This window comes from Motacilla alba, chromosome 5, assembly GCF_015832195.1.
Source record: "Motacilla alba alba isolate MOTALB_02 chromosome 5, Motacilla_alba_V1.0_pri, whole genome shotgun sequence".
Lineage (NCBI taxonomy): Eukaryota > Metazoa > Chordata > Aves > Passeriformes > Motacillidae > Motacilla > Motacilla alba.
The window spans coordinates 23,989,885-24,012,140 of NC_052020.1; the positions used below are offsets into that span (position 1 = coordinate 23,989,885).

The 22,256-nt window shown below is 37.9% G+C and overlaps 1 protein-coding gene across 8 annotated transcripts in view; it reads left to right on the forward strand.

Moving 5' to 3' along the window:
* The window catches only part of PHF21A (PHD finger protein 21A), a 133,825-nt gene that overhangs the window by 38,842 nt on the left and 72,727 nt on the right, over positions 1-22,256 (forward strand). For 6 of the 8 annotated variants that reach the window (XM_038137867.1, XM_038137873.1, XM_038137866.1 and 3 more), the window contains 2 exons: positions 809-841; positions 2,944-3,030. In XM_038137867.1, the coding sequence (XP_037993795.1) occupies positions 809-841; positions 2,944-3,030 (120 nt within the window). The remainder of the gene's footprint in view (positions 1-808; positions 842-2,943; positions 3,031-22,256) is intronic. The other 2 variants (XM_038137874.1, XM_038137872.1) reach the window with 1 other exon arrangement.

The window sequence follows — 22,256 nt, forward strand, 5'->3', positions numbered from 1 at the left end:
TCAAAAAGTAATTAAAGCAGATCAGTCAAAGAAATGTGTGTTAGTAGCTACTAAACCTAAGACGTAATCTTTGAAAACATTAGAGAAATAAATTTCTACAAATTTATGAAAAAATATATTCGACGTTTTTGGTTTACGTTGTGTCTTCGTTCTGGGCTCTGGTTTCCTTTGGTAACTTTTTCCTTGCTTAGCAATAGACAGCATTCTCCTGCAGCTGCCTGAAGGAAGTGAGAGAGGAAGAATAGTGAATGGTAACAAGCTGTCTGCTTTCTTTTGGATGTGGAGGGCATCTCTTCTACAATGATCTCAATCTCTCTCTGAGGGAGAAAAGTGGCAAAGATACTTCTAAACATGGGTCTTCCATCTGGTACCAGCCAAGTCAACACACAGGCAGAGCTTTAGTACTTGAAACATTCTGCCCTTGAATATACAAACAGCTTTTGTGCCTGCAGCAGTTATCTGTGGTTTGTGTTTCTTGTGACTGCAAGCAAAGAGGCCAGCAGTTCTAGAGGAGACACAGTTATTAGATTATCTTACCCAGCTGGCTTAAATCGTCTTTAAAAAGCATCACTTGTTCAAGAGCTGTTTAGGAGGAGCAAAAGTGATGGCTTAATACAGTACTTTTACTGTATTAATAAGAATGGGTTTGGAAATGTTATAATATGGGACTCCAGGCTTTGCTATTGAAATGCCATAAACAAAGTATTTTGCTTTTACAAAGGTTCTTAAAAAATACTGAATTTTAAATTGTTCAAAATACTTGTAATGAAAATCTTCACGGTATTGTTGCATTTTTTTTTCTTTCTAGAAATTGGTTGCCCAAATGAAGCAAGATCCACAGGTAACTATTTATTTTTATATTGGGTCATTTCCCTTAAAATGCAGGAAATAACAGTGCATGAAACTTGATGATTTTAGATATTTCTTGATCATCTTCTTCCTTGCTAACACGGTGTTTAGAAGAAAACTTGTTCATAAGTTTTTGCACAATGACTGTTGGATTGTTTAAAAGAAAACCAAAATTCTTGCTATTATGGAGCTTTCTGCCTCATACATATTGTTAATAGTTTAAATCAAGTAACTTTTCTGGGCTATGGTGCAGTTCAGATGAGCAGTAAGTTTCTGATTCTATTGGAAGCTGCTCTCTATAAAAGCTGCCATTATTTGCAATAACTTTTTTCATTTTTGGAGTATCAAAAGGTTCACAGTATAAGAAAAGAGAGTATATTCTGTCCAAGAAATTTTGTCCAAACAATATAGCTTAAGGTTGTATTCAGATTGCCTGTCTCTTGGGTGCCTTACCAGCCCTGTAGTGTCCATAGAATGGACACTTGGCCTTGGGAAGTTTCAGAGCTTCTGAAGTTGGAAAACTTGACTCCCTGCATAGACAGCAGAAGTCATCCCTTTCTCAAAGACTGCGTAAGGTCCCTGGTTCTTGGTTCTTGTACAGCAGTTAAACACTCCTGGATGCTGGATGGGGAGTGCTCTGGAGCTCTCAAGCCAGTCTGAAATGTTGAGTAGAGGGATAAAGGCTGCTCACTTGAGGCTTGCTGTTAAGAGATCCCATCCCCATACAATAGTAAATGTCCTGTAATTTTCTGAATGTACATTTTTTTCCGAGCTCAGTGAAGTGAGAAGACAGCTTTTAAAACACTCAGGTAGTTAAACCTCTGACACGGAGGGTTAAGCAGGGTGTATTGGAAAATCTGGTTTTTGAACATTGTTACTCTGATGGGATTTGGGTAAGATCTGCTGCTCAAATTCACTGGTCTGGTCTGCTAACAATTAGTCTGCAGAGCAGTTTGCTTTCAGTTCATACTTGCTGAAAGTGAGGTCATGCTGCAAGCAGCCATGCAAAGTTCCTAGAATCAGGAAAAGTAAATCTGGTCCCTGTTTCCAATGCTCTTAATGCATTTTTATCCCAGATTGTTAAGTAGAATCTAGAAGTAGCGAGGATGACAGGTCAATATCTGGTTTGCTGGAATCGGAGACTATCTGCAAGCTAAGATCAAAATGCATTTCAAAATTGGAGGAATATAAAAATAGGGAATATGCATGAAGTTCTGTGATGATGCTGGTCTTGTGTTTTAATATTTCTGCTTAGCAGACTAAACCTGCATAATCTAGTATGAAAACTTTACAACGCAATTGAGAACAAAAAGAGTGAGAAATGACAAAAATTAAGGAAAACCTGATTCTCTGTCACATTTCTGCAGAGCTTCACAGGTTTTAAACTAAGAACAGATGTTTCTTTAATTTTTTTTTATTTCAGTATAAAATAAAAAATACTGGTAAAAATGGTTTTCTGTCTGCATCTTTCTGGTGTTGCTTATTGCTTTAAAATCTGAAACTTCAAAAAGAGCTGCTGTAAACAAAGTGCTAATATGAATGATGTGTCAAGGCAGATGTAATTCTCTTTAGCACAATCTAAGGCATAAGCATACATGGAAATAAGGACTTACGTATGTTTGCCTTCAATTGATGTATGTGTCAGTTAAGATTTAGTAGATATGCTTGATAAAGTTAACATAGTTAAGTGTAAATGTCTTTGCATAAGTAGCATAGGTGAGAATGTTTTAGATAACATACCATAGCATACTGTTGTATACAGTATGATATTGTTGTATTACATATTAACAATCATTTATTGTTTAGTTTGTAAACTTGATGAAATGTACAAATGTTCTTTATAATGTGATAAGCACTAATGGATGTTTTAATGAAATCTTTCCAAACTGGGCTATCTCTCTGAGTGCTAGAAAGGTCCTCTGATTATTGATGCACTCAGTGACTTAAATAAGGCTTTGTTGAGCCATTTGAATTTTATTGGCTATACATCCAGAGGTGCTGTATTTGTAGTACATTATGCAAGAACAAAACAAACAAAAAAACCCACCTTCCTGCTACTACTCTTTGTTAACAAATGGAATATCTTTCTCACAGATATTTTTTCTTTCTAATCAGAACGCTGATTTGAAGAAACAACTTCATGAACTTCAAGCCAAAATCACAGCTCTGAGTGAGAAACAGGTAGGGAAACAGAAATGTATTTTTAACACTGTGTTCTAAAGATGTCTCTTTTCCCAACTTCCAAGAGAGCTGCTAAATCTTAAAGTGCAAAAATAAGCGTGGGCAACCAGACATTTTTGATTTTTATTTGATTTCTCAACAAAGGGTAGGATGAGTTATTGTGAGTCTATCAAACAAGAAACTAGTTTAATCAGTGGAAGTTATAGCAATTTTTCTTGTGTTGAAACTAACATTTTATAGTAAGGGAGATGGAAAAATTGATTCATTTTGTCACTTTCTTTATTATTATTTTGAAACTTTTTCTAAATTTGACTGTTCTACCTTAGGCAAATTTTTAGATTTTGACTTAGTAGGTCCATACTGTGTATTTGGGTGAGTATGCTGGAATTTTCCTTAATGTCAAGACCAGCTAAATGTATGTCGGTTATGGGTACTTAATAGACAATTTGAAAATTAGTTGGATGCTTTTACCATGATAAATTACAGCACAATTGTCTTATGCTTGTCATTTGGTTGGAATTCTGTTTGACAGCTCTAAAGTATGGGTAATAATTACAACCAAATGCTTAATAGAAAGATTGTTAAACTTAAACATGGGCCTTATGAATAGCAAGAAGAAAAAGATGTAATATTGAGATATCTACAGAATTTGTTCTCACGTTTTTTTTAAAACATAAAAGGGCAACACATGTACAAACCCCTCATACACCACACCATCCCATCGCTAGTAAACTGACTTAAGCAGTCCCTTAATTGTGTTGTTTAATATGTCAATAATGAAACCAAGTTAGATCAATAGATTAGACCTTTGAAGAGGGAAAAATTTTAGAGCATTGGTGGAATGCATGAGTGTCACAACTAGATACCTCCATTTGTTTGTTACTAGCTGCATGTGTTCTGAGTATTAGTATCCCTACAAAAATAGCCAGACAGTGATTTACATTTATCTAGAAATTTTGTTTACTGAAAAAAATATAGTATGTTTTAATAGAGGAGCAGTGAATCTAGGATGAAACATATAAGGATAATAAGGAAAATGTTTTTTTAATGAGAATAGTAGTTCAACAAAAACTGAGGTTTTGCTGATGTGATAGCATGCCTCTCTTGAAGATGATTTATTCTCTAAAACCAGCATGAACCTCTGCATGTGGCTATGTCTCACAGCAAGCTGTTTCAGGATTCTCTGGTAAGCTCTGGATGCCCATGGTAATTTCAAAATGAGCTTGTCTTGATGCTATGAAGCAAGCTGTATTGACTACCAGTTCATGTGATGAGCACGGACAGGCAGTGAGACAATGATTGGAATGTAGGAAAGCAAGTACGTCCTACCATAACTTTTAAACTTGCATTTATAACTCTGTAAAGTTATGCTGCAGAATGGTCTATAGTAACATATATTCCAAATTACCCATCACTAGAAATGGAGCTATGTTTTTTCTTTGGAACTCAAAGTGCTAAAGTACACTTGTTCATGGGATGAACATGGGTTTAGTTTCCAAAAGATGTTGAAAAATAAGTTTGAGTTTTCTTCTATCACACAGTGAATACAGTCTGTATGAAGTCACAGTAGTTTCCTTCTTTGTATTTTTTTGAGTTTGATTATCAGAACAACAGTGAACTTCTCTGTGATTGCTGAAGTTTAAATATTTTGTTATCTGTACTACTGGACTGCAGTGCAGCCAGTGTTCCAGATGATAATGTTGTTCAAGAAGCATGCCTGCTAAAATGCAATGGTCATTGTAAATATGTAAAAAGTTCTGGGAAAAGAACCACAACTTCCCTGTGCAGAGAAGTGCTCACTCCCTCTTTATTTGCAAGAATCTGTTGTATAGAAATCTGTGGCTTAGCAATGCAGTTAAGCAGCACCTTAGAGACTACAACAAAGCCCTTCTTCTGTTTTCACTTTCACTTCCTTTCAAGAAAAATCATTATAATCAATTGCTTTATGGGTAGAATACTAATCAGCAACTTAATTTTCACACAGCATGGAGAAATATGCAGTTTTGCACAGTAAATATAATGGTTTACATTGTGTAGTGCTTGTGTTAAGAAGGGGTGCAACATGTGTAATCTGTACTCTTGTTTAGAGCCAAGTAGTTCTGGTGCCTGATATCCAAGGAGTAAACTCTGAGGGTCCAATTCCACTGTGGACAGTTATAGGATGCATAATGGTCACTGTTCAATAAGCTTTTCATGAAGTTTGAGAAACTAAAGTTCCAGCCTGTGTGGTGTCCCTACCTGGAGACATGGAGCTGAGATGCTGGTGTTAGAGAGGCAGAATAATGAAAGAATTTTGGCTTGTGGAATGTTATGTCACCCTAATGCATGCTTTTTCTTTGCTCTCTTATTTAATGAAGTTGGATGAAGACTTGTGCAAGAACCGAGTCAGCGGTAGGTTTAGCTAAAAGCTTTTAGTTGCTTTAGGACTTCCCTCTGTTTCTGAAGCATTGTGAGAATAGTGCCGACACTTGCTGCCAGTCACTGCAGTGATTCATAGTGGCTTAGGTGTCTTGCTGAGAATTAATAATGACAGTTCTGTTCAGAAGTTTGTGAAATTGAGGAGATCTAGCAAAGTAGAAAAAGAAAGCAAGTAGGCTGTACAATGTGTAGGCTTAAACCTGAAAAAAATTTTTAGCTGTTGCAGGGTTGAACTGTTACAGCATAAGGTATGTCATATATTCATATGTTTTTTGAAAATGTCAGAGGTGAAAATAAAGGCTTTGATTTGTTATACCTGAGAGACGATGGAGCAATGTATGCTGAGTGTGTTAACACTTGAAAGGAAAACTGCAAAAAGAGAAAAAAACTTAGTTGAAGATAACTTGCATTTAAAGGGCTCTAAGCTTGAGTCCTTCAGACTAGTAGATTTCCCTCTGCTAGTCTCTTTGTATTATTTTCACAGAGTTGTAAACATATGCTTACCTTTCTAATCTGTGGTCAATAAGTGAAATTCAGTTTAATAGTCTTGCTCCTCAGCGATAAATGTGAGAGGTTCAGTCTGGAAAATCTGAATGCATTGGTTTTATAAATGGTTTCCTCTCTCTTTCCCGACCCCCCTCTTCAGTAAATAGAAGTCAAGAGTAAGTCTTTCAGAGCAGTTGCAATTGCCAAATCTAAGGTTGGGTTGTAAATGTGAAATAATGCTGTTGCTTTGGAGCACTCTTTTTTCCTATGTTTCCACATCTTTGGAAGAAATTCACAGTCAAAGTCTAGCACTTTTTTCTTTGCTTTTTATTCTACAATAGACTCTTCTCTTGGCATTCTGATTTGTAGAATTTTACCCACAGTTACTTTGCACTACTCAGCTTTTGTCTGGGTTAAATACACTCTTTACAATACAAAAACTTAATGAATGTATTTTTAAAAATTTTCTGTGAGGAAGTTTTTGGTGTGTACTTCTTTTTTGTTTGTTTTGGGGAGATGGGCTGGAAATTGTTACCAGTGACACTGGTGAAAGGCTGAGGTAGAGCAGGGCTAGCATAAAGGAGGAAGGGATGTAATCTTGAAGTTGTACCTTTTCTTCTGCCTCCTTTCCTCCATAGTTAATTTAAAAAAATAAAGAATATGCACTTACAGATATATCATGGTTTAGTATGAATCATAATAGTACTTAATTTTGAAGACAGGGAAGAGATCATGTGGACAGTAAAAAAATGTAGGTTTTTTAGCAATATCATGTAAAATATAGAGGAATTTCTAAATGTGTCATTATCACAATCTCCTGGAAAAGTTAGAGCAATATTCTGTCTTAAATGTGAAAGAAAGCTTACACAAATAGTCTTTTGACTCTATGATAAAAGGGTGATGGTGCTAAGCGCGTACGAAAGAAATCACGTCTCTTTCCCTTATATTTGAAAATAAAATGCAAACGTCTCTTCCTGTAGTTGCAGTGAAATTCATTGACTCTCTAAGAATAGTGTTGTGAAAACTAGACTTGTGTTCTAATGTGTTTCCTCTTGACGTTGAAATAATTAAGTGGATCCCTTTGTAATTTTGATTTCTGTATATATGCAAGAAAAAGTAATCAAAAATAGTTATCAGCATATATATGCTATATGGAGATACTTGTGGTTTTATTTTTTTCACAGGGGAAAAGCTTTAACATACTTTATTGTGAAGAGCAGTTGAAACTGTGGAATATAATTAGAAAAAATGCACACCATAAAAGCAAGTTTATTATTATGAATAGGCAAATCTAGGGAATTTTCCTCGTATTTAGATCTTACAGCAAATTGAGATAGATGAGGTTATTCTAAGTCCTGTATGTTTCAGGGTGAGACTCCTTTTAACCTTGACACTAAATAGCAAGTAATGAGAAAGGTATTTGGGATAGATATATAGATATAAAAAATGACAGAGTAATTTAACCGTGGTTTCGTATAGTTGAATAAATGTAAACATGTGGTTTAGATTGACAAAGGAAGCTTGTTATTTAAGTTTCCAAAAACTGTCAGGAATAGCTTTTAAGCATTACTGTTGCTATATTTATTACAGGTACCATAACTTAGTAATGAAAAGATTGGTAGTGTGCATAAATTCATCCTATGAGACTGTTCTTCTTGAACAGTTGTCAATCACAGTAAAGGTGAATTTTTATGGAGGCTTTTTGAGCACATTATCAGAAAATTGTTCCTGAAACATGTTCCATCATGTTCTGTAAAGAGAAGTGGCAGTGTTTGGTGAGAGGAATGTAAGCTCAGGGAAGCTAGAGGGCAGGAGGGAAGCTGGGTACAGTTAACAGGTAGGAAAGAGCACTTCATGCTTGTGCATAACAATGTAGGCAAGGTATGCCTGTGTGTTGTAGATATACCAGATGAACACCATCACAACTTCGAACTAAAAATCTGAAAAAAAATTAAAAAGTCACTACTTATTCCTGCCAATTTTGTCTGGATCTTCTGATACTTCCTTTCTCTACAACTGAGCAAGAGTATATTAAAATGCCAGTTATTCTGTCAGCAATGGATCAAGTCTGCAAATACATCATATGAACGTTTAATTACTAATAGCTTAAGGCAGGTGATGCCTAATTTCAGTTCCAGTTGTTTATCTGGAACTGTACATGTAACTGTACTAAACACTGATCTTTTTTAAGTAAATGGCTTGAATGATAAAGATATGCTCATTTGCATGTAACTACAAGAATGCATTTATGCCAACTGTTTATAAAGCAGTTGTAAAATACATGAAAAAAAACCGGTTTGTATAATCCTTCTTAGACTGTTTGAAGTAGTCAGTCATTTTTCCTGTCAAAAAGATACTGGTTTATCTGGACATAAGGAGAAGTAAGGTAACTGCCTCCGTGAATTGTCAGATCCTTTTGAACCCACTGATAGGTGTGAACAGCACCTGTTTAGAGGTGAATGTTCGAAAAATTTGCATAAGCTTACTATTTTAATCTTTGGTATTTATTTAATTTGCATCCAAATATTGTGTGAAAATGTGAATATAATGACTTCTCATTAAGTTATCATCTTCTATATTCTCAAGATATACTGGCTGAAGCAAATTTTGGACATAGTGCAGATGATTGTAGATAGGCAGAGTGGATGCATCTCTCCCTGCTGCCTCTTTTCCCCCAAATTCTCTTGCAAAACTGATGTTATAATAATTTGTATATGACTGAAATATTGCTAAGCTGTCTCAGACCTTTTATAAAGCTTAAATCATGATTAAACCCATACTGGCATGTAAACTTGGATTTCCCATTCTTCTCTTAATGCAACTCCACCTAGACTTCTCACTGTTGATTTGTGAACTTAATTTTTTTGCGTGTCTAACGTACATTAACACTGGAATAACTCAATTTCGGAAATGTAAGTGACCATTTCGTGATATCATTAAAAAGGAGAAAAACTCTCCACACCTCCCCCCCCGCTACTCTTCCCTCAGCACTGATTTTCTGGCTCAACTTTTTAATTTTTGCATTCATGCTGTATTTAAGCCAGATTTGGAGGCAGCTGGAGAACTTTTTAAATTGAACCTTGTTGGATACATCTTTCATCTTCATATAAGCCAGGGCATAACTCCAAAGTAGCCTGCTCTGCTTGAAAATCAACATTGTAGATAGAAAATGGGCAATTAAACTACAATATTTCTTTGAAAATCCCCTACCGATGGAGAGAGTTGGTTATTAGATGTTCCTGCGTGTTTTGACTTGCCAGATAACCTCACACATCAGTAGTTATTTCAAGGCCTACTGTTCCCTTTTCCCTCTTATACTTGAAGGGAAGAGAAGTGAAGCATTAGATGATGATGACTGGGATTTAGGCTGTTTTGTATAGCACCCTTAAATGCCTCTTAGTTGGATGCTGGGAAAAGGGATTAAATCTACTAATGAATTTTTATAAGTTAAAACAGATTAAAGTAATTCATTCTGCTCTGTTCTGCATGCCTCAGTGGAACAACCTCACAGCCACAAAAACAGTATTTTGATTTATTGCAAGTTAGAAAAGGAATCTAATCCAGGGATCTGCTTTTCAGAGCCTTATGTATGGATCTTTAGTTGCTATCGGAATTGTTTGGTCCTCAGCTTTTCTAAAGTGTGTTTAATTTTGGAAGGGAGAAGAGAGAAAGACAGTGTGTCCAATGTTTAGAATACAGGCAAAAGCTTGTCTCTGCTGTTTGTTCTCTTCTGCCTGTACTGATTCAAAAAGAAGCCCCTTCCTGAAATGTGGGGTTTTTTATGCTATGAGTTACTGACTGTAGTACAGCCATGGGCTAAAATACTTTTATTACCAAATATTATCCTATTGGTTGGTGCTACTCCAAGAACCATACTGACTCAGGTAAACAGTGTTAGGTGGTGTCGTCCCTCAAATGGGTCATGTGTTGCACCCTCATACGGTATTGAGGAACCACTCAGTTCAACTCCTGCTGCGTAGGTTCAAAGAGGGCTGAGATGGATGTGATAATATTGCATTGCTTCTATAATGCTGCTTTGGAATTATTTTCTGTTATTTGTACTGGCTTTTACAGGTGAACTTAAGGATCCTTTGTTGTGGACAAATAAAGAGGAAATATACCTTTCTGGAAGTGATTTGAGAGATGACAAAGTAGGGAAGTGTGAGTGGGCCAAATGAATGTACCCTCTAGAAAAAGATTTTTTTTGGGGTTTCACTTTTCTAACTAAATGTTGTCTGTCCTTATTACTCTCACTATGGATTTTTTCCTCATTTTATTGTGGAGACTGTGATAGTCTTGAAGGTCTTAAAGGGTGAACATCCCTAAAGTATTAAAAGGTAAGAATGCTCTTCACAGAATTTTGTGAAGTCTGTGTGCTTTCTTTTCTATATTGACACTGTTGGAGGCAGAGAATGCAGTCTTCATCCTAGAAAATCTTGATGTTCACTGAAGTGATAATCTGGTTCAGATTTCATTTTATGTTTGTGGAATTAAGAGTGTTTTATTTTCTTTAAATATGGGCCAAGTCAATGTGAATTCACCTATTTCTGGTCATTATACAGAGTCACTTTTTTTCAGTATTCTATTCACTTCTGAGTTAACTTTTCAAATACTTGTACTGACCTTCAGAAACTTTAGAAAGTGTATCGTTTCTTTAGAGCAACTTTTCCCCTGCTGTTAGATTGCAAGTTATCAGAGACATCTGACATAGTGTCAGGGAAGATAAGTGGTGGCCAGATGAAATGTAAGTTTTCTTGGTGTTGTTTTGTTTTTGTTTTAATTAGGTCCATTATTCTTTGAGCTTCTTTTTAACTCCTCCTTTGTCCTAAGTTTGTCAAAACTGGTACTGAAGTGCAAGGGGTATTCTTCAACTTTCCTCACTAATGGTAATGTAACAGGTTAGTTTAGGCTATGGTGACTGCAGAATTCGATGGAAATTTTGGTGAAATGAAGTCCAAGTGTGGAGGATCAGTAGAGTGGTGGAGACACCACCAGGAGGCAAATCAGACAAGGGAACCTAATTTTTAGCGTTCTGTGTTGGCTTTATGAAGGCAACTCTCACTCTACTGACTATAAAAAACTACTAGGAAGATTAGGCTTCAGTTCATTACTTCTTTTCCCTGCAGAATTTATCTGGTGTGTTCTATGAAAAAGAATTCTTGTTCTATTCTATCTCTTTTTAATTTAAGTGACTCCTTACAGTGGACTTATAAAAACTACCAGGGAGAAAGCCCTCAAGTTCCAATGAGCATATCTTCTTTGTCCTGTGAACTTCCTCCAAAGTTAGGTGAGGAAAGTTAGAAACAGTTAAGAAGTTATAATTACTTTTTCCCCCCCCTGCCTTTTCTTTCTCAAGGTTTCCTCAGTAAAATGTTGGCAATGCATCAATAGTAAATGCCCATTAGTGTGTTAAAGAGTTGAACCCAGACTGCCCTGTGTAGCAAGGAGAAATGAGCTGGTTTTTTCCTTACTCAATGAGAAAAACCTCAGTGACTGTTTGCACTGTTTGTAGAAGGCAGAACTTGTTTATCTTGTTTTTCCTTTGAAAACAAAAAAAATTACATCGGAACTATAATACGTGATGTGAATTTTTGAGATATATGCTTTAGAGCTGCCTGATGTTCTGCAGAACAGCAAGTGGCTACCCTTTCATTTTAGACTTCTGAAAATTTGAATACTTGGCAGTATTTAAGCCTGTGGAGTCTTGCTCCATATCCATTCACTCTCTTTATAAATGGCTTAATTTTCAGTCTAGTATGGCAGTTTTTCAGAGCAGCGGTTGGTTCTTTAGAGTTGTGGCCAGCCCAGAGTGCTGTCAAAGTGCACGATTGTCAGCAGCTTTCTAGCATCAAAAGCTCCACACACACCTTTGGGCTAGTAATAAGTGCTTCAGCAATCAACTTGGACAAAATTAGGTTATTGGGTTCTCCAACTCATTCTAAATTTTGTCATATATCTCAAGAAACAGACGTATCCCATTCTCCAAGTAAATAATTTCAGGAAAGCAGTTTACAGCATCCCAGTACATTAGGCTCTTAACATTTGTCTGCTGGGCAATTTAAATTGTGTGGCCTAAAGGTACTGTTCTCTGTTTGAAACTTAGTTTATTAATAACTTTGTATATTAATTTCTTTTAAATATTCACTTAGACATGACTATCACAAAATAGATTTGCACTTTATAGCAGTTACAAAGAACTGACGAGAGACTCAGTAATTTCTCTCAAATTACTTTAAAATGTACTCAAGTAGTTACATAGCTTTGTTTCTGACAATTTCAAGAATCAAAAGTGAAATTTCTGCAAATGTCTTAATTTTTGAGCAAAATACAATTCAGTTAAATGAGAAATGCAGGTAGTACAAATTCAATTTTGATCTGTTAATGGAAAGATCTTTTGGAGAGGGCTTTTAGTTATGAAATCTGGGAGTTATTATGGATTTGAAGATAAATTTGTGTTCTTGAATACTTTCTACAACCTTTTGTTTAGAGCTATGTGCATCTCCTGCTAGAAGGAGCATTGGGTCAGGCCCTCGGTGAGTGTCAATTCAGATTTTAAAATCTAATAAATCCTATGGCTGGAGTTCAGTAAGCATTGATATGATGCCATTTTTAATCTTCAGCCTTTTCATCTATTCTTCTTCTTAGACTAGCTGTCTGAAGGCCTTTAAGTCCCACTTACATGGAGAGCTATAGAGAGAAAACTTTAAGAACTGACACTTAGAATGCAAATGTCTCTGGGTGCTGCAAGAAGTCAAGCAGTCTCACCAACAGCAGAGAAACAAAATGGTCTGTTGGGCAAACTAGCTTGCCAGCTGGATGGATCTGCAAACACAATTTGTTTTGGTGGCCCTCAAAGTAGCTAGGAGTAATATTAGTCATAAAACCACAGCACTCAGAAGAGAGGAAATAAATAGCCAAACATTTTTTGGAAAGAGCTGTACTACCTTACATCAGGAAAGTGTACCTTACTGATGCTCTACAATACATTTTCCTGGATCAACCAGGTAAAAACACAGCTGATGGTTTTCTTGTGTCTTTGTAGTAAAAGGTGCATTATGTAGTATAAAAATATGTCAGGTTCTGTATCCCTTTTTCTTTTAAGATTGCAGGCAATAATCAAAGTACTATGTAGGATGGCCCTGCAGCAGTGGTGTGGCACTATATGGGACATTACTGTAGTGTACCCGTTTAAGGTAAAATCACCTTGGACTGCAATGTGGCAGTGGTAAATTTAAGTCCATGTACAATATGCTGGGGTTTATATTTGAATAGCAAGAGACAGTTCTGGTTCTCATGCTCAAGAACAAAGTTTCTAATTTGAAATTCTGTGTTTCTTTTGTTCTGCTTTTTAGTTTTGATTGAAAATGCCACTTTTAAATTAAATTCCATTAGAACAAGGGTTATTATTTAATAAACTTGTACATCCCCTACAACAGTCAGGTGTGCTTTCAAAGCACAGTGCATATGAAGTAATCTAGGTAGCACTTTTTAGAAAGTAAAGGGTAAATAAACAGACAGGTGTTGCCCTTTCCTCTTTCTTTATCCTGCTTATCTCCTTTTACTGTATTAAGTGATTACTGTATTAAGTGATGTAAACACTTTATTCCATCATTTCATAATGGGTTTACCTCATTTGGTTTTAGCTGTGTGGAACTAAACTTGATGTACTTCTGAGAGTAATCTTTGTGGGTTCCAAGTGATTCAAAAGTTACTTGAATGAAAATTGCTGATAATTTGAAGCTTTGCAGTGATAGAATCTCCGTCATCTTCATAGTTCGCTCAGTTATCTTGAATGGTGCCTGTTTTGCTAGCTTTTAAATTTCCCTATTCAGAAAAGTGTGTTTTAAACACCATGTGTATTATGGCATTTAGCAGATAGTTAGCTTCCCTGACCCACTTAACTTACACGCATACAGTCATTTTGAGCCTTAGCTTTCAAAAATATTTTAGTGGGTCAGATGTCTCCAAAATTTCATTACATCCTTTATTTGCCTTTAAAATATTAATGATCAGCTCTTGCAAAATGCTGATTAGGACTAGAAAATGCTGAGACAAAAAGTTCATCTTAGCGCTTATGGTCCTAGAGGTTTTTCTGTGTTTAGTTACATGTATGAACCCATATTAAATAGTCTTAAGATCTTTTTAGTTTAAGTCCCTTCCTTGAAAAGGCAAGGTTTGACTTACTGGTTACACAATGTCTCATACACTTCTGTATGAGGGGAGAAATTGGTTGTTGATTAAAAATTACCCCACTTTGAGGCATGTGGCTGTGGTATTTTCTTCTTTGTTTGGGCATTTTCATTACAATTATACCCACAATCCATGGGATAGAGTGTCAGTGCACTCTTGAATGGATTGGGATAGCCAGTAAATCTCAGAAAACAGATTCCTTGCCCCCTCCCTCCCCACCTAATATTTTGAAAATAATTGTATAAATTTCTTTAAAGTTATATTTTCTGCTAACAGTGTGTAATACCAGCACGACATTCTAAGGCCATGCAGAAATGCTGGCTGCTGTAATAATCCTGGGCTCACTTGGTAAACTCTACACAAAGACTTGGTAGCATTACTGCTGTGTCAGGCTGAAAGACTAACCAATTACCTTGGACCAGAACAGGGGCAGGAGTGTCTGAACTGAAAGTGAGGAAGGCAGGACTGCAGAGGCCCTGTTAGTAGCCAACTCTGAGGACGAAGTTTGCACTAAGCTTGGTGTTGCCACTGGGTCTTCTTTCTTATCAGTGGGTTTGGGTATTGGGGTATGTGTACCTTGATTGGAAGGTTTTGTAGGAGCTTGGCCTATTCTCCTCCTCTTTGTCTGCCAGTGGGCACTGTTTGTATCTCTGGCTTTATCTTCCTCTCCATTATTGAAGAAGTTATGACGTAAGGTGCTGATTGATGCCAAAAGAGAAAGTTTTGCCTCTGGTGCTGGTGTTCGGATTGTAAGAGCAGTTACACCCAAATGCACTCTCAGCTCTTCAGAACAGTTGCCATTCTGTTTGCCCGGTTAGTTTCTATTTGCTCTGTGTTTCCCAGTGCCCATTTCAGTTTTCATACCTGCATTTAAGGGAAGCTGCTCAACGGAGCCACGTGTTTACCTCATTCTGCTTGGACTATTCCTGTTCACTGGAGATGAAGCCTTTTTGCAGTCCACTTACTATTTCTGGAAGTCAGCAAAGAGGAGAGACTTCAGCAAGAGGGAGGGATGCATCACCTGAAAGGATGATGCAACTTGTGCATATCCTGTTCATGCTGTTGTATTCTGTGGTTTTACAACTGGGAAATGGCCCCAAAGGCCTGTGCTTTCAGTGTGCTGAGGAAGATTTGAAGATGATGGGTAGCAAAGGTAATATCATAAGAAATAAAAATCACTTACTGTAAGGCTTCAGGTAATTTAATATTTGTATTTAAACTGCTTTGGTAAAGAGTCCAATTAAGTTCTACAGAAAACAAAGTAATAAGAAAGTATCCTTAAATGTATCTTTTTTTCCACTGTGCATTCTGTTACCTTGCCTGCCCTAAAAAATGCTGACTGTTTTGAAATGTTTTATTTTGTAGGGCTGAGTGCATTTCCATAAATCATTTAATTGATATGTGGCATATAAGGTATAGAAAGAGTTATTCTCTGTCTGTTGCCCATTATGGCACATAAATGTTTCTTTAAGAAGCTTTTGGACTTTTTATTTTTGTGACAGGCCTTGGGTAATTCAGACTAGAGAAGTACCTGCTTTTTTAAATAAATGCTTGACATACACAGAAAATACCCCCAAGCCTGCTTTTTAAAAATTGCTATTTTCTTTGTCTTTTGCTAATGGTCCTTGAAAGACTGTAAGCAGGTTGCTGAGAAATATCTATTTAAGAACATCCTGTGGTTGGGCTGATGATAACACTTGGTATTGTCATTGTGTGGAGTTACGAAGCACTGTGCAGAAATGAGGAAAGTCAGATTGCACTTCTTTATGTTGTCTTCCTCTGGAGCCAGTGGTTCCAGTGCTGTGCTTCCAAGGCATCAAATTCACTGTATTTCAGAGACCAAACTGATATAGTATCCCATACCTTATAATTTTGTAGGTTGTGATTATATGGCTACTTTGATTATGTATCAAATTGGACAGCTGCCATGAAAGCTGTGACCTGTCCTCCTGCTTGGTCTAGCTGCTGACTTCTGCCCCTCTCTTGTGCTGGAACTAGTGCTCATGTTGCTGTGCATGACCGAGTCAAAAAGCTGTCTGGCTGAAGATGATCTCTGAGATGTGCCATGTTTTGGGCATGATCCATTTTGCTCACTTGGCTTGTGTGCAGCTGAATGAACGCAGCTTTTGGCATAAAGGAAGTGGCAGAAAGGAAGGACTGAAACGAAGGGTGAAACAGTTTTAATTTGACAGCTGTATTTATCTTGGACCAAACAGCTGGGTAACCACAGCTTTGAACCCAATCTGTGGCTTGGTAGTCTCTCTTTTTCAGGGATGCAGATGCAATAAATGTACCTGCAGCTCCTAAATGGCAGAAAGGAAGGCAAGCTGTGTCTCTCTTGCTTCTCCCACTGGAATAGCTGATCCATATAGTAGCCCTATGCATGAAGCAGGCACAACAATGGCAGTGCACTCAAATGACTGGAATTGAAGTATAGAGGATAGAGATTGTTACAGATGCACATGGAAAATTTCTGTTGAAGCTTTGCATTTTGTTTGTTACAATTGATACTATTTTCAGTATTACCTAACACTGTAAGTATGAAGATGAAGCACAAAAAGAAATCTAAAGTAGTTACTGAGTGTTCTTTGAAGAACTGAATTCCTTGAGTTGAAGAGGAGCTGAGAAGACTTTTTGGAAGCTGACAGCAGAGAGCAACTTGATTTCTTACAGCATTATGATTTTGTTAAGCAAATTTCAAACTGAATTATTTGGAGACAGAATTTCTAAATTCTGCTTGAGAGCTTATGTTGCAAATCCTGAGGGTTTATATAGATCATGTGTAGTAGGTCCAAGCAGGAAGCAATGAGGTACCTTATGCAGTCAAAGTCCTTGTTTATTGCTTAATCGCTGGCTTTGAATAAAACAGTTTATGGGTGACAAAATCAGACTGAAATGGTGGTCCACTGTGGCTATCCTCACTCCTGCTGCCTAGTTATAAAAAAGGAGGAAGCTGGTAAGTTCTGCCTAGGAGGATGTGAGCTTTCTTATCAGTTCTTTTGTTTTCAGTGGTCTTACACAGCCATAGTTATACTGAGAATTTGTCCTGTACTTGGAGTTTGGTAAAAATTGTTGGGTTGTTTTTTATGTGTGAATTGGAATAGAAACAAGGGTGTTTTTTTCCTTCTAAGTTCTTCAGCATTGATTCAGCTTAAATAACAGTAAAGCTATTTGTTTGGGACATCTGGGTTGTATTGGTTTTGCATGGCAAGGTTTTGCTAGCAGGGAGGCTACAGGAGTGGTTTCTCTGAGCATTTGCTATAAGCTTCCCCTACATCCAAGGAAAGTATTCCAACCAGCTCCAAGATGGAACTGCAATTGGCTGAGGCTGAATCCATCACTGATGGAAGTAGTACTTCTGGGTTAACACATTTAAGAAAAAAATGAAGTTGTTGTGCAGAAGAAGATTGCAGCCAGAGAAGGGAGGAGTGAGAATGTGTGAGGGAAATAGCTGGGCAGACACCAAAGTCAGTGTGGAGGAGGGGCAGAAGATGCCCCTGGAGCAAGCATTCCCTTGAAGTACTTGGTGCAGAGCATGGTGAGTCAGGCTGTGCCTCTGCATCCCATGGAGCAGAGATCCACGTGTGGAGAAGCCCACATGAGAGCAAGTGGAGTCCTGAAAGAAGGCTGTGACCCTGTGAGAAGCCCTTGCTGGACCCTAGAGAAGCCCTGTACACAGGCAGGACCTGTGTACCTGAGGAGAAGGAAGCCCACACTGAAGCAGATTTGCTGTCAGGACTTGTGACCCCACAGGGAAGCTATGCTGGAGCAGTGCAGTCCTGAAGGATTGCACCCCATGAGAGTGTCCTACTCTGAGCAGTTTGTGATGCACTGTAGCCCATGGGAAGGAGAAGTTTGTGAAACTGTCTCCTATGGAAGGGACCTCACACTGGAGAAGGGGAAGGGCTCCTCCCCCTGAGGAGGAAACAGCAGGAAAAACTACATGTGGTAGACTGACCATAACCCCCATTCCCATCTCCCTGCTCCTCAAGGCAGAAAGAGATAGAGAATCAGGAATAAAATTAAGTCCAGGAAGGGATGGGGGGGAGGAGACAGTGTTTTTAAGTTTTGATTTTGCTTTTCATTATCTTTCTCTGATTTCATTGGTAGTAAATTAAATGTAATTTCTTTAAGTTGATTCAATTTTACCTGTGACAGTAACTGGTGAGTGATCTCTCCCTGTTCTTTTCTTGACCCATTACACTTTCTTTATATTTTCTCTCTCTCCTGTCTGGCTGACAAGGGGATTGACAGAGCAGCTTTGGTGGGCACCTGGTGTCCTGCCAAGGTCAAACCACCACAGGAGGAGATAGCTTTGGTGTTTTTTTAGACTTTAAATTTAAGTAGTGATAGAGCTACTGAAGAAGACAGCTTTTTTGCACTTATTTTTCAAAGTGCAGCTGAGTCTAAGAGAAAGCTAGAATTATGACTTACCAAAATCAATTTCAGAATCTAGAATTCTGGATGGTAACTTCAGTCCAGTGTTGTAGAGCATCATTTTAGGTTAATATGTTGCATTTATTCTTAGGACATTTATCCCCTGGTCATTAAAAAAAGTGCTCAAGAATCTCAAAGAGTGCTAAAGCATGAGAATATGGGCATTTTGATTTAATTAAAATTTACCTTTTGGGGCAGGCACTTAGAAGAGGTTTTCTGCTTTTTCCAAGCAGGACAGCTTCTGAGTTTTCTGCTCCTCTGCCCTCTGCAAATTCCACATCATAATTGCTTTAAATGGTAGCAGGGTATGGGGTAAGGAGGAAAGACATCTGTGAAACTTTTAACATGCTGCGTGCTGATGCAGTCAGGATGTTCCTGGACAAACCAGCAGCCAGGACGCAAGGAAAGAATTGTAAATGACAAAGACTAACATAATGGTGATTAAAAACAGTCCAAAAACTCCTTCCTACCCTACCAAGCTACCGCAACCACTACAATGAAAAAAGAAACTTGAAAATTCTCTTTCCATTGTCAAACAGTCTAGATATCACAAATTAGATAATCTCAGAGATGTTCACTGTGTGGGGGTGTCGGAACTCAGAATGTCCCACACCCAGGTCAAAAGCATCTGAGACCCTGGCATGCAGCCAGAAACCCCTGTGGCTTTGAATCTGACCCATGGAACAGTTTACCAACTTTGCAGGAAGAACAAGAAGTCACAAAAGTTTAGATATTGTAGTAGAAGTAGTCACGAAGTAAAGGGTAGGATTTCTGAGTGCTGTACAGGGGGGTTTTAAGCCTTGTACGCAGGGGTCCAAGTTTTGTACATGGGGGTCAGGAGTTCTAAGATGGAGGGACTTGGGTGTGCCCTGTCCTCTTTCTTTCTCCTTCCTAGCCTCCATGTCTTTGGTGGTGTTGGCACTCACAGATTGGTTTAGAGTAGAAAGTCACCATTCAATATAGATAGTAGGCATTGGAGAAAAAGCATAAACATGTAGTACGTAATATATGATATAAAAGATAGCACCAGCCCCCTGGGAGGGCAGAGTGCCTTTGTCTGAGCTGCTGAACAGGCCACAGCAGTTCAGGGAGAAGAATCTTGTAGATAACCAACAATAAACAACCTTGAGAACAGACAACAGAAGACTACTGAGTCTTTCTTCGAAGGCACGGGTTGGAGGAGGGACTTTTCCATCTTTCGGGGTCATCCCAATCCGGGGGTGAAACCCCACATGGGGGTAGGCTTTGTTACAGACTTTGGCCTGGGCTTATCTTTGTTCTATTTCACCCTCCTCAAAGTGCACTGTTAATAGAGCACATAGTTTGACTCTAGAGACACAAACTCCTGTAGGATGCTTCTCGGAAGTGAGTTATGCCTCAGTGGTAAGAAATAAGATTGTTATGAGACAGGAAAGTGAAAAAGATGGAGAAGTTCAGGCTTGGGGTATACTCAAGAGCATATAATGCAAGTTTTATTTTTCTAATGTTCATTCTGGGCTGATACCAAAATTGGTGTTTTGATGGGGTAAGTTGAAATCTGTAGGTACAAAGGGAGCTACAGAGGTCATCTAGTACAACCTCTGGCTCAAAGCACATATGTACTTCATGAATACAGAGTGATGCCACTCTCCCAAAAGGATTGATTGACTGGGCTTGCATTATTTGAATGGAAGTATAAGTTGTTTTCCCATTTGTATAACTTAGTACCCCTGTCTGATCGCAGTGCATGTGCCATCAGTCTTAATACGTTCACTTGTATATTTGACAATTTATTTTCCTGGGATGGAAAGCCCCCTCCATTTCAGTGTTTTAGGAAGATGTTTTGAAGACACTGGTGGTTTTTTTCTAAAACATTTCCAGGGCATTAACATTGCTGCAGCTCTGCTGGCACTAGCACCAAAAGAAGGGATGCTGTATGCAAATGTTTGGTTTTTTTTACTGTATTGTCTGCTAACTTAATGTGAAAGTAATCAACCAATGCCTCTCTCCTGTGCATCCAACCTTTATTAAATGCAGTAGATCTGAATAGGTGCTATGACAAGGAGATAAATGTTTTCATTTGTCCATCTGCAAGGTCTTATTCCAGTCTGAAAAGAGTCTTAAACTGAGTGTTCCTTTGTCAGTGTTTCAGATGGGATCTTTCTTACTCAAGTTTAATCTAGAGCTGCTGCTAAACTTGAATTCATTTTTTAAAATTAGTGTCGTTTTACAAGAACGTGAGGAGTGCAAAGCTTACTGCATTTCCCCCTGAGTGTCAGCTCAGTTTATTCTCTGTATACATGTAAAAGATAACCCTAGAGGCAGCTCTGTCCCTTATACAGTTAATTAACCCCCCTGCTGTGGGCCTAGATATGTGCTCTTGCTGTTCAGTGAGATGTGTGAATTGACTGCAGAACAGAGAGTCTCATGCAGGCTATACAGAGGGAGAGAGAGCCTCCAAGAAACGCAGTGAAAGATGATGGGGTAGCATGTGGCTTCATAATCTGTCATGCTGAATGCTAGTAAAGCTTGCAGAAACTCAGGATTTCGGGTAAAATAGGTAACTACAGAAAGGCACAGCTTACCATTGTGTGTAATAACTAGTCAGTATTTAAGCTATTACTTTAGGAACAAACAATAATAGATGAAAACTTCAATAACCTAGAAATGTTCTTCAGTATTTCAAGCATTTGAAAACTCTCTAGTAACTAATAATATCATACAAGTAACTGACTTGTGCTCTTAAAATACAGATGCATGCCATCCTAGAAGAAGACAAGATGCAAACTCTGGGAAATCAGTAAAAATTGTAGCAATGCAGTTTGTGTTTAATGAAATTTAATGAAAGACATAAAATTATTCTTTTGGTGTGTATTTTATTGCAGACTTAACCCAGTTAGTTCTCAGAAGTTTTCACAGTTCTATTTCTATACACACTCCTATACAAATGCACACACCAAACTTTCACTCAATTTGTCATGCTTTGAAACTCACCGTAGCTGCTGCCGCAGATTCTCCATTAAATATTGAACAGTATTTTTTTTTACTCATCTTTTTAATCAACCACTTTTGAATAACATTGTCATTGTATTGTGATAGATTTTAATGGCTTTTTGTAGTTTCTTTCCATTGTGTATCTGCAAGGATAGGCAAGTTCTAAAACTGGGAAGGACGTTTCACTTACTGTATAAAACACAAAAGCAAGCTGTGCTAGGGCCTGAAATCCAATCAGCAAATAGTAAGTACTTGGTTACCTGTGAGAAGACAGTAACTGGGATATAGCAAGAGTATCCTGCTCACACCAGCTTGAATCTGCATGCCAGTCATACTAGCAACCTGCAGCATTGATATGCAAAGTGCTTAGCTCACCTTCAGGGATGTGGTGGTGTGGAAATTAAAGCCCTTCTTCTGTCCAGCTTGAAGGGTGAGTTTTAGCCGTGTTTCAGATTTCCACCAAATCTTTCCTTTTGGTCTCTGCTGTGTTGATAGTGGCACTACCTGCACATTCATGCTGGGCCAGCTGTGGCTGCTGGTTGTTTTGATTCCTGTGTGTGACATTGGCTATAGGGACTGTCTTGCTTTAACAGGGTTGGCCCTTGCATGTAAACATTTATTCAGAGTCCTATTACTTTCTATACATATACATGTTATGTGACATAATTTAATTCTTGACTTGGTTGCTCACTGGAAATGTGGATTCAAATGTGAGTTTTGCT